At 45.1% G+C, this 12,153-nt stretch overlaps 1 protein-coding gene across 1 annotated transcript; it reads left to right on the forward strand.

Moving 5' to 3' along the window:
• The first annotated feature begins 1,715 nt into the window (after positions 1-1,715).
• LOC140720802 (uncharacterized) lies at positions 1,716-11,536 on the forward strand. The gene is made up of 2 exons (XM_073035648.1): positions 1,716-2,902; positions 11,533-11,536. Exons 1-2 carry the CDS (start codon positions 1,716-1,718, stop codon positions 11,534-11,536), a joined length of 1,191 nt encoding a protein of 396 aa, XP_072891749.1.
• Positions 11,537-12,153: the final 617 nt, after the last annotated feature.

The following is a 12,153-nucleotide window of genomic DNA, read 5'->3' on the forward strand; positions in this document are numbered from 1 at the left end:
AAGACTATCATGGCTTGCAGTGTGATCTGGACCAGGTGGGAAAATGGTTTTAGAAATGGAAAATGGAATTTAATGCAGACCAGTGTCAGTTGTTGCACTTTGGTATGTCCTACCAAGGGAGGTCTTTCACAGTGACTGGTCGGGCATGGAGGAGTGTTGTGGAAGAAAAGGATCTAGGAATACAAGTCCTTAATTCACTGAAAGTGGTATAACAGGGAGATGGGGATGGAAAGAATGATTTCAGCCCATTGCCCTTCATGAACCAAAGTACTGATAATAATAGATGGATATTATGTTGACTTCCAGAAGACATTGGTGAGGCCTAATTTGAAGTATTGTGTGCAGTTTTGGTCACCTACCTACAGGAAAGATGTAAAAGAAGTTCAGAGATTTCAGAGAAAATTCACAAGGATGTTGCCATGTCTGGAGGACTTGGGTTATAAGGAAAGATTGAACAAATCAGGACTTTATTCCTTGGAATGCAGAAGATTGAGGGGAGATTTGATTGTGATAGAGAGGCACAGATAGTGTTAATGCAAGCTGGCTTTTTCCACGAAGATTGGGTGGGATGACAACCAGAGGCCATGGGTTAAGGGTGAAAGGTGAAATGTTAAGGGGAACATGAGGGGAAACTTCTTCACACAGATGGTTATCCGGCTGTGGAATGAGCAGCCAGCACAAGTGGTGCATGCGAGCTCGATTTCAACATTTAAGAGGTTTGTGTTGGTACCTGGATGGTAGAGGTGTGGGAGTGGGCTGTTTAAATAGTTCAGCACAAACTAGATGGCCCAAAGGGCCTGCTTCTGTGTTGAAATTTTCTATGATTGTGACAAGAACCTGAAATAATACAAAAATTCACTCTAACCCTTTTTGACAGCTGTGTGAACCAACCAGTCATTTCAGCAGGATTTTTTTATATGGCGTTAAAACTGTGGCACTTTAAGTTAATAATACATAAAAGAAGACCCCAGCTGCACGTCAAGAAAAACTATTTGTGTGAGAGTGTTTCAGTTACTGTGGGGCGAGGAACCCATGCAGCTCAGTGGAAACAAGGAATAATACCAATGGAGAGAGTCAAACTGAGCCAAGGCACAGATTGGAGATGACAGAAATGCCCCATTCTTATAGTGACAGGAAGAGCATCAGAGAATTGATGGTCATTCCAGATACCAGCACTCTGCCCAGTCAGGAGATGATTTCTCTGTTCAACTTTCGTTGAACCTCACCGTAACAGTGTGAATCCAGATCAATCTTTGGCAACTCAAGTAATCTCATCTGAAATGTTGTCCTACACCCATTGATGGATTTTGTAAATCTTTTTACAGGTTAAAAATGAGAAGGAATTCATCTCCAGGAAGCTCAAACACGGCACACCAGTTAAGAAGTGGAGCAAGAAATCCAGTTGACCACCCTTCTTGCTCAAACTGTGGGTAGGGATTCACTCGGTCATCTGACCAACTCGCAAGCCCGTCATTTTACACAGGAGAAAGGCCTTTCACCTGCTCAGACAGTGGGAATGGATTCACTCGGTTATCACAATTGAAGGTACATCAGCAAGTTCACACTGGGCAAGGCCATTCACCTGTTCTGTGTGTGAGAAAGGGGTTCAGTCGGTCATCCCACCTGTGGACACACCAATCAGTTCACACCACACTGGGCAGAGGCTGGTCATCTGCTGAATTTCTGGGAAAGGATTCACTCAGTCATCTGACCTAATGGCTCACCAGCGAGTTCACACTGGGGAGAAGCCATTCACCTGCTCAAAGTGTGGGAAGGGATTCACTGATACATCCAACCTACAGAGTCACCAGCAAGTTCACACTGGGGAGTGGCCGTTCACCTGCTCAGTCTGTGGGAAAGGATTTACACAGTCATCTACCCTACTGGTACACCAGCGAGTTCACACTGGGGAGAAGCCGTTTACCTGCTCAGTCTGTGTGAAAGGATTTACACAGTCATCTACCCTACTGGTACACCAGCGAGTTCACACTGGGGAGAAGCCGTTTACCTGCTCAGTCTGTGGGAAGGGATTCACTCAATCACACCACCTACAGAGTCATCAGCGAGTTCACAGTGGAGAGAGGCCGTTCACCTGCTCAGAATGTGGGAAGGGATTCACTCAGTCATCCCACCTACAGAGTCATCAGCGAGTTCACACTGGGGAGCGGCCGTTCACCTGCTCAGAATGTGGGAAGGGATTCACTCAGCCATCCACCCTCCAGAGTCATCACCGAGTTCACACTGGGGAGAAGCCGTTCACCTGCTCAGTCTGTGGGAAGGGATTTACTCGGTCATCCCAGCTACGGAGTCACCAGCGAGTTCACACTGGGGAGAAGCCATTTACCTGCTCAATCTGTGGGAAGGGATTCACTCGGTTAGCTAACCTACAGAATCACCTGCAAGTTCACACTGGGGAGAAGCCATTCACCTGCTCAGTCTGTGGGAAGGGATTCACTCGGTCATCCACCCTACAGGATCACCTACGAGTTCACACTGGGGAGAGGCCATTCACCTGCTCAGTCTGTGGGAAGGGATTCACTCATTTATCCACCCTACAGAGACATCAGCAAGTTCACATTGGGGAGAAGCCGTTCACCTGCTCAGTCTGTGGGAAGGGATTCACTGTGTCATCTAACCTACTGGTACATCAGCGAGTTCACACTGGGGAGAAGCCGTTCACCTGCTCAGTCTGTGGGAAGGGATTCACTCGGTTAGCTAACCTGCAGAGACACCAGCGAATTCACACTGGGGAGAGGCCATTCACCTGCTCAGAATGTGGGAAGGGATTCAATCAGTCATCCCACCTACAGAGTCATCAGCGAGTTCACAGTGGGGAGAAGCCGTTCACCTGCTCAGTCTGTGGGAAGGGATTCACTCAGTCATCCCACCTACTGGCACACCTGTCAGCTCACAATGGGGAGTGGCCATTGTTATGAATCCCTAGGTTTTGTTTGCTGTGGATTGTCATTTTAAGAGAGAGAGATTAAGAAGGCAAATCAGTCTGACTTGCAGCTTGTTTACATCACTCCCAGCTTGTTTAGTTTTAACTGAGGACACAGACACTCAGAGTCAGACGGAGATGGAGGAAAAATGGAAGGATCAAAACCAGGGAACTAGTGGCCAAGGGTCACTGTTTGGAACTTTCCTTTGCCCACAAGGGTGGGTTAATTATCGATTCACCGTACATCGAATGTGTGGTTGTCACCTTATTTGATCCATAGCAGTGGATCTGATTCGGGGTATCCTGCGGTGACCACTTATGTATTAACCCTTGCCTGGCTGTGGTGTGGTAATTCATTTGAAGATGATACCCTTTATGACAAGACAATTCGGGTGATAATTAGTATGTGGATTTGGAAGGATGACAGATAAAATCTACAGCGACTGTTGGTCTCGTTTTACCACCATGGAACCTGTGGAATACGACATAATTGCCTTCTCTCAACATTTACCCTGGATTACAAATATCTCTCTCATCACCTATTCTGTGGTTGAACTGAACTTTCATACTTTACTCAAGACTCCAAGCCTTGTTTCCCCCGAGCTCAATAGTTTGGGAGTTATATTTATACACATTTATACACATAACACTCACGAGGAAATCTGCAGATGCTGGAAATTCAAACAACACACACAATATGCTGGTGGAACACAGCAGGCCAGGCAGCATCTATAAGGAGAAGAACTGTGGACGTTTCAGGCTGAGACCCTTCGTCAGGACTAACTGAAAGGAAAGATACTGAGAGATTTGAAAGTAGTGGGGGGAGAGGGAAATGTGAAATGATAGGAGAAGACTGAAAGCGGTGGGAAGAAGCTAAGAGCTGGAAAGGTGATTGGCGAAAGTGATACAGAGCTGGAGAAGGGAAAGGAGGCCTCGGGAGAAAGAAAGGTGGGGGGGAAGCACCAGAGAGACATGGAAACCAGGCAAACAATTAAATATGTCAGTGAAGGGGTAAGAAGGGGAAGAGGGGCATTAACGGAAGTTAGAGAAGTCAATTTTCATCCCATCAGGTTGGAGGCTACCCAGCCAGTATATAAGGTGTTGTTCCTCCAACCTGAGTTTGGATTAATTTTGACAGTAGAGGAGGCCGTGGATAGACATATCAGAATGGGAATGGGACATGGAATTAAAATGTGTGGCCACTGGGGGTAGTCTGTTGCTGCTGGTTCATTTCTAAAGCGTTACGGTTTGTAACAAAATGGGGCCTGCATCTGGGATATGAACAAATTTAAGGATTGGTTTAATATCGATTTCATTGGGGAAATCCCTTTTGATTTATTTGTGTGTGGAAAACCAGCAGCAATGGATGTTGATAGATATCTGGAAGTGTGAACCTCTAAGGCGTTAGAGGACACCAGAAGGATTGAGCATTGCTAAAATGTTAATACTTGCTAAGGTGAAATTGACAATGAGGAGGGTACAGATGCAGAGGATAATAGCTGAACATTATGTATCTGAGGGTGTATTTAAAGTGGAGGAGTTGGAGTTTCCTGAAAGTAAACCTAGTGAGCTTGAGCTCCAGTACAAGTTAGAAAAATTGAAGATGGAGGCTCCGGAAAGGCAGAGGCAGTTTCAGGCTGGAGAGGCAGAAAAGCAGAAAGAAAATTCTCTTACAAAGTGTAATTAAGGGGAAGGCTTAGCAAGCCTATTCTGCTTTGACAGTTGCTGAAGCAGCTTATGATTTATTTATTTATGCTACACCAATCGTCGCCACTGGGCTATCAATGTGCAGGAGCAGTGTGTAATTCAGTGCTTTGCTCAAGGACACACATGCTGCCTCGGCTGAGGCTCGAACTCATGACTTTCAGATCGCGAGTTCAACACCTTAACCACACGGCCACGCACCACACATTATGACATAGTGAAACAGGCTGTGCTCAAAGCTTACGAGTTGGTCCCAGAAGCAGACAGGCAAAAGTTTAGAAATTTGAAGAAATCTGTGAACCAGACATACGGAATTTGCTTATGAGAAATTTGTGTGCTTTGACCGCCGGTGCACATCTGAACATGTAAATGCTGATTTTAACAGCTTGAAAGAGTTGGTTTTAATTGAAGAATTCAAAAAGTGCGTTCCTGATGACATAAAGACGTATTTAGATGGAAATGATGCTGCCACTATGCAGGAATCTGCTGGATTAGCAGATCAGTTTGCTTTAACTCATAAAGTTATGTTTACCCTGAATAAGAGTTTCCAAAAGGCACTTGTCAAGTTGTGGGTAAACTGAATGAGCTCACCCCAGTGGCCTGTACCTGCATTCGGTGAACCCTTTTCCAAAGTTATAGTGGATTGTGTTGGCCCATTGCCAAAGACTAAAGCTGGCCATCAGTATCTGCTAACTATTATGTGTACTGCATCCAGATTCCCAGACGCAATACCTCTCAGAAATATTAAAGCTAAAACTGTGGCGAAGGCTCTTACCAAGATTTTCACATTATTCGATTTGCCTAAAGAAATCCAGTCTGATCAAGGATGTAATTTTACATCTGGATTATTCCAGCAGGTAGTTTCTGAACTGGGAGCAAAACAAATTGCATCATCTGCGTACCATACAGAATCACAAGGGGCTTTAGAAAGATTTCATTCTACCCTCAAAACAATGATTAAGACATATTGTGTTGGAAATGGAAAACACTGGGATGAAGGAATACATTTGCTTTTGTCCACAGAAAGAGAGTCAGTACAGGAATCACTGGGCTTTACTCCATTTGAACTTGTATTTGGTCGCAGAGTGACCTTTGACCTTGTTAAAAGGAATGGTGGATTGATGTTAACTCGTTAGACTATGATTTGAAGTTCAAAAATAAAGTACACCAAGCCTGTAGTCTAGCGAGACAAAACTTAAAGATTTCTCAAGACAAAATGAAGTGTTGGTTTGTAAGCGGGCTTGCGAATGAAAATACCAGGTGGTAGATAAGCTGCTTGCTTTATGTTGACAAATCCACTTCAGGCGAAATTCAATAGACCGTATGAAATAGTCTCCCAAAATAATGATGTGAATTATGTTAGTAAAACACCCAGCTGACTTGTACACATAAATATGATAAAGCATTTTTTGAAAGGCAGGTACCATCTGTGTGTGTTGTTGTCAAAACAAATGAAACTGGCAACCCTGAGAATGAAACAATTGACTCGTCTGAGACTTTTCACAAGCCAAACATGGTCCCAGTTAGGCTAATGAACTCGGTGGTTCTAGAAAACATTGATAACAAGTTGTCTCATCTGCAGCCAAAGCAACAACAACAGCTGAAGGAATTAATTCTGAAGTTTAAAGATTTATTTCCCGATGTTCCCAAGCAAACCACGGTCATAGTACATGATGTATATGTTGGTCAAGCCAAACTGATTAAACAACACCCATATTGCATGAACGTAGAAAAGTGTAAATTGGCTGACCAGGGAATTGAGTATATGCTGGAGAATGGTATTATTAGGCCTTCAAAATGAGATTGGAGTCACCCTGCATTATTGTGCCCAAACCTGATGGTCATGTTAGATTTTGCACTGATTATAGAAAGGTAAATGCAGTAACAAAAACAGATGCCTATCCTATCCCTAGAGTGGATCATTGCATCGATAAGGCTGGAAAAGCTAATTTCTTACAAAGATTAATCTGTTGAAAGGGTATTGGTGTGTTCCATTGATGGACAGAGGTAGAGAAATTTCTGCATTTGTGACACCATCTGGGTAGTATGAATACAATGTTTTGCCTTTTGGAAGGAAAAATGCTCCAGGAACATCCCAGAGAATGATTGATTTTGTAATTCGAGGGTTAGAACACACAGATACCTATAATGATGACTTAGTTACAGGGAGTGGCACTTGGGAAGAGCATATCTCTGCAGTAGAAAAGCTATTTGACAGGCTTTCCTAGGACAACCTTACAGTTAACTTGGCTAAGAGTGAATTTGGCCATGCCAGTGTGACCTGTCCTGGCTATGTTGTTGGTCAAAGCAAGTTGGGTCCTGTTCGGGCAAAAGTCCAGGCAATTTCTCAAGTTCCTATTCTGACTGCTAAGAAGGCTCTTAGAAGGTTTTTGGGAATGGATGGATATTGTAGTACGTTCTGTAAGAACTTTGCTGATATCGCTCTTCCTCTGACCAATCTCCTGAAGAAGGGTGAAAAGATTGTTTGGACTGAGCCTTCTCAGAAGGCATTTGATTGATTGTTATCAGTATTTCGGGTTAGGCCAATCAATGTAGTGTTGTCAGCAAATTTAAATAGCAGATTGGAGCTGTGGGTGGCAATACAAGTCATGGGTGCACAGAAAGTAAAGGAGGGGGCCAAAGTGACAACCCTGTGGGGTATGTGTGCTGAGGGTCAGAGAGACAGAGGAGATGGAGCCCACTCTTACCACCTGCCGGCGATCTGACAGGAAGTCCAGGATCCGGCTACACAAGGCAGGGTGAAGGCGAGGTCTTTGAGCTCCTTGTCGATACTTCACGCCTTCGTATGGCTACTGCTCTGCCCATGACTGCAAGGAACTGCAGAGAACTTTGGAGAGCAGGGAACCTCAGAGAAACAAGCCTCCACTCCATGGACTCTTCCTACACTTCTCCTCCCTCGGAAAAGCAGGCCATTTACTCAGAGATCCTCACAACCTGGACATTCTTGCTGCAAACCCGCTCCCCCATCAGGGAAGAGATACAAAAGCCTTAAAGCGCGTAACACCAGGGTGAAGGATGGCTTCCTGTCTGCAGTTATAAGCCAAATGAATGATAAAATGGACTCGGCCTCACAATGTAACTCGACGTGACCCTGCACCATATGTCTATCTGCACTGCACTTTTCTGCAGCCTTAATGCTTTGTTACAGTTATTGTTTTGTCGTATATCAGCTCAATATACTGTTGTAATGTATCTGTCTGTGTGGATGGTACGTCAGGCAAGATTTCCACTGTAGCTCAGTACATGATGATAATAAACAAATTCCCCATTTTAATTGTGTGGAAATATTAGACAGACTGAGCTTCTGCTCTGGAACCACAGAAGGAAACTGAACTGTTGTCATTTCTGTGGAAAGCAAATATATGGAAAATGCTTCAATCTCACATTACGATCTGTGGTAACTGGGATCAGGTGACCGGTGGTGGGTCTCCCATATCAATATCAGAATCAGTTTTAATAGCACCGGCATGTGACATGAAATTCGTTGTTTCTGCGATAGCAGTAGAACCTAATTCTTAACAATGGATTTTAACAATTGTGATTTAAAATAAGAATATACATATATAGTACAAAAATAGAAAAAAAATAAAGATATAATAAATTATCTTAATTGTGTGAAACTATTTGACTGGGTTGTTGCTTTGGAAATTCTGAGGTGAAGCTGAACTAAACTTTACACATTTATGAGAAGCTCAGATAAATAGAAAAGGCTAAATTCTCACATAAATGGGTCAGACACCCAGAAACATCGGCTGCATTTCAGCGCCTCAAAACAGTGGAATGAAACATGCAGAAACTATTGCAGAGAAAAAGACATTGTCCACCCACAAGGAGAGGACGTGACAGATCCGGATCTGACTGCCTTGTCTGAACGGGGAAAGATGAAGCTACACGGACACGTAGAGCAGTGACCCGCAGATGCTGCAGATCTGCGGAAAAACATGAACAGGAAACGGGATCAGGTGACGGGTGGAGGGTCTCCCACCTGAACCTGTGACTCCGTTTCTCACCCTTCACACACTGCCCGACCCATCCACCACATTATTCCATATTTACCCCAGATACATGATTATTTTTCCACACCATATCTTCCCCGATCCCTTTCCCTCCACCTCCAGGTCACAGAGTCACCGGCTCAATTCCCATCCCGGTCCAAAACATAATTCAGACCCAAACAGAAAATGTTCACGTTTCATTTAAATCAGTTTTGTGTTTATAAACACTAATTTCTATTCACATTCCTCCGGAGCCTTGCTGGACAGGAACACTGAAACATCAAGTGAGAAACAGCAGGAAGAGGCTATTCAGCCCCTCTAACCATCAGCAAGGTGGCGGCTGCTCTCCCATCTCAGTCACAAACGCCCCAACTTCACTCACAATGTAACTCGACGTGACCCTGCACCATATGTCTATCTGCACTGCACTTTTCTGCAGCCTTAATGCTTTGTTACAGTTATTGTTTTGTCGTATATCAGCTCAATATACTGTTGTAATGTATCTGTCTGTGTGGATGGTATTTGCTTTCCACAGAAATGACAACAGTTCAGTTTCCTTCTGTGGTTCCAGAGCAGAAGCTCAGTCTGTCTAATATTTCCACACAATTAAAATGGGGAAATGGAAATAAATCAGAAAGCGGACATTTACTTTGAGGTTTTCTCCGCTCTGAGGAGGCGGTCGGCGCTCGAGCGGGAGACGGACTCAGCGGGGTAACGCCCACTCGGCTTGTCCGCCTCCACGACTGGTTGTAACCGGTGATTGACATCGCTTCGCACCAATGGGAATAGCGCAGCGCCTGAATCCTCTGTTGACAGCGGTGCGGGAGGGGCTGGTCACGTGATTATTAGCCCAGCCGTTAAACCGATAAAGCTCGAGCACAGCAGCGCGTGAGTGACATAAGTTACCGCGCACGTGAGGGCAGATCCCTGTGGGGGAGCCCACGTGTGACGTCAGGCGCGTGTGAGGAGGAGCTGTGTGACGTCATCTGTGGGAGAGGGCTGGCATTTTAAAGCACCTTAATGGACTTTTCAGTGGGACAACAACATTAATCACGGGTTTCATCACTGAATCCAGTGTTGTGGGATGTAAAGTCCCCTGTTATGTGTCCGGCTGTGCCGTGTTGTTGGTGGAGTGGGCAGCGTGGTGTTTGACTCGATTCGGGTCACAACACCAGAATTGCCAGCGGGGTCCACACACAGTGTATTAGTCAACAGAAAACCTCTCGTCCCTGCAGTCTTTGTCTCCTGGTAAACTCAACACCCTGACAGTGTGGACCATAGATACCCCTTCCTCTCACAGTCAGGGAATCATTCAGACAGCTGATCGCTGAGAGGAATTATATTTATTAGTCATTAAAGTTCACCCAGATTCGTTTGGACGGATTTGATGTGGAGCTCGGTGTGTCACAGTGTAAGGGCCGGACGGTCGAACTCTCTCCGTTGTCCAAACATCCTTCCAGGTGAGGCTACATTTCACCTGTGAAACTTCCGGAGTCGCCCATTGTGTCCGCTGCTCCCGATGCGGCCGCCTCTACATTAGTGACACCGGCTCCTCCGCGGTTGTGCGGGGTAGGGTGTGTTTTTTGGGGGTTGTTGATTGGGATGCTTTTCTTCTTGATGCGGGGGGGGGGGGTTGAGGTGGGAGTTTGATTTTTTTTCTCTGAAAGATTTTCATGCTTTTTCTTTCTTTCTTGGCTCTCTGGAGAAAAAAAAACTTGCAGTTGTTTATGGATACCTGATTTGATAATAAATTAACCGTTGAACTCTCCGCTCCGAGCAGGACTTCCCGGTGTCCAAGCATTTTCATTCCGATGCCCATTCCAGTTCCGACATGTCAACCCATCGTGTCCTCTTGTGCCAAGATGAGGCCACCCTCAGGGTCCAGGATCAGCACCTCATATTCCGTCGGGGTACCCCCTTCCCCTACTTGATAGCATAAGTATCGATTTCTCCTTCCTGTGAACAAACTTCCCTCACACCCCTCCCTCCCTCTCTTCCTCTCTGACTTTTCACGTCCTCTCACCTGCGTATCACTTCTCTCTGGGTCCACTGCTCCATCCCTTTCTCCTATTCTCCACTCTCCTCTCCTATTAGACTCTATTTTCTTCTGCTCTTGAGCTTTCCCACCTACCTGGCTTCACTTATCACCTTCCAGCGAGACATTTCCTCGCCCGCCCCGATTTTTTTCATTCCATCTCAGTCCTGAAGGAGGGTTCAACTGGAAACGTCGACTATTGACTCTTTACGATAGATGCTGCCCGGCCTACTGAGTTCTGCCAGCATTTTGTTTGTGTTGCTCTGAATTTCCAGCATCTGCGGACTTCGTCGTGTTTGTGATTTACCTCTCCGTTGTCCCTCCCGCCTCCGGCCAGTGGTGGCGCTGCATGGACCTCCAGAGACTGGTGGCGCTGCATGGACCTCCGGCCACCGGTGGCGCTGTGCGTACCTCCGGCCACCGGGGTCTATGTGCGTACCTCCGGGCACCGGCGACTATGTGCAGACCTCCCGGCACCGGCGACTATGTGCAGACCTCCGGCCACCGGTGGTGCTGCGGAGAACCTCCTGATAAACGCATGCGGTTTGCTCACTGCATCTGTTGTTGGCATTTCTCCGATTCGAGCGGGGGTGAGTCGGAGTTCATCCTGAGATTGTGTGAATCTTGGCCGGTTGCATTGAGGCCTGCGGCTGGAGCAGGGGTGCTTTGCCAATTTTTTGCTGCCGGAGCTGTACGAGGGGTGATTGATAAGTTCGTGGCCAAAGTTAGAAGGCCTGAAGTTATACAGCTCTTGGTACCTGCACGTGTAGTTCAACTCTTTGATTGATTATGCAGAAAGTTTGAAATTAATAACTTTTGTGGTCTTTCTGTTTCAGATAATTGAAAATAGCTAGGTTTTGTAAACACGAGGAAATCTACAGATGCTGGAAAGGTTTTGTAAAATTGACTTCTTCCACCTTCAGCCACGAACTTATCAATCACCCCTTGTATGTCACACCCAATTTTTGTACCTGCTCATTTCATATACTGAACAACTTCCTTGCCCCATTCACGTAACATATATGTAATGAGCAGGTACACAAGTTCGGTGTCACGCACTCACACACACACGTGTGTATGTGTGTGTGTGTATATACAAATATATGAGAATATGGCTTTTTATAATGTCTTGCACTATACCAAGATGAAAGAAATATATATGAATTCCAGAGCTCCACAGAAATATAGTGATAGTTAAGACATAAGTTAAGATTATAGCCAATCACAACATTTCAGTATATAACTGGTACAATAAAACATATAATACTTGATTTAATAATATGACAAAGTAGTGCACGGTTGCATTCACTAATTATCACAAAATATAATTATCAAGCAAGTTAACGTTGTTTGCTTAGAAGCCATAGGGTTGGTTGTGAGATAAATTTAGTTTTGTATTAGCAAGTAATCCACGGATCACCACAGTCACAGCTCCTGGATTTCACCAAAAACAATCA

This window comes from Hemitrygon akajei, unplaced genomic scaffold (assembly GCF_048418815.1).
Source record: "Hemitrygon akajei unplaced genomic scaffold, sHemAka1.3 Scf000047, whole genome shotgun sequence".
In the NCBI taxonomy this organism is placed as follows: Eukaryota; Metazoa; Chordata; class Chondrichthyes; order Myliobatiformes; family Dasyatidae; genus Hemitrygon; species Hemitrygon akajei.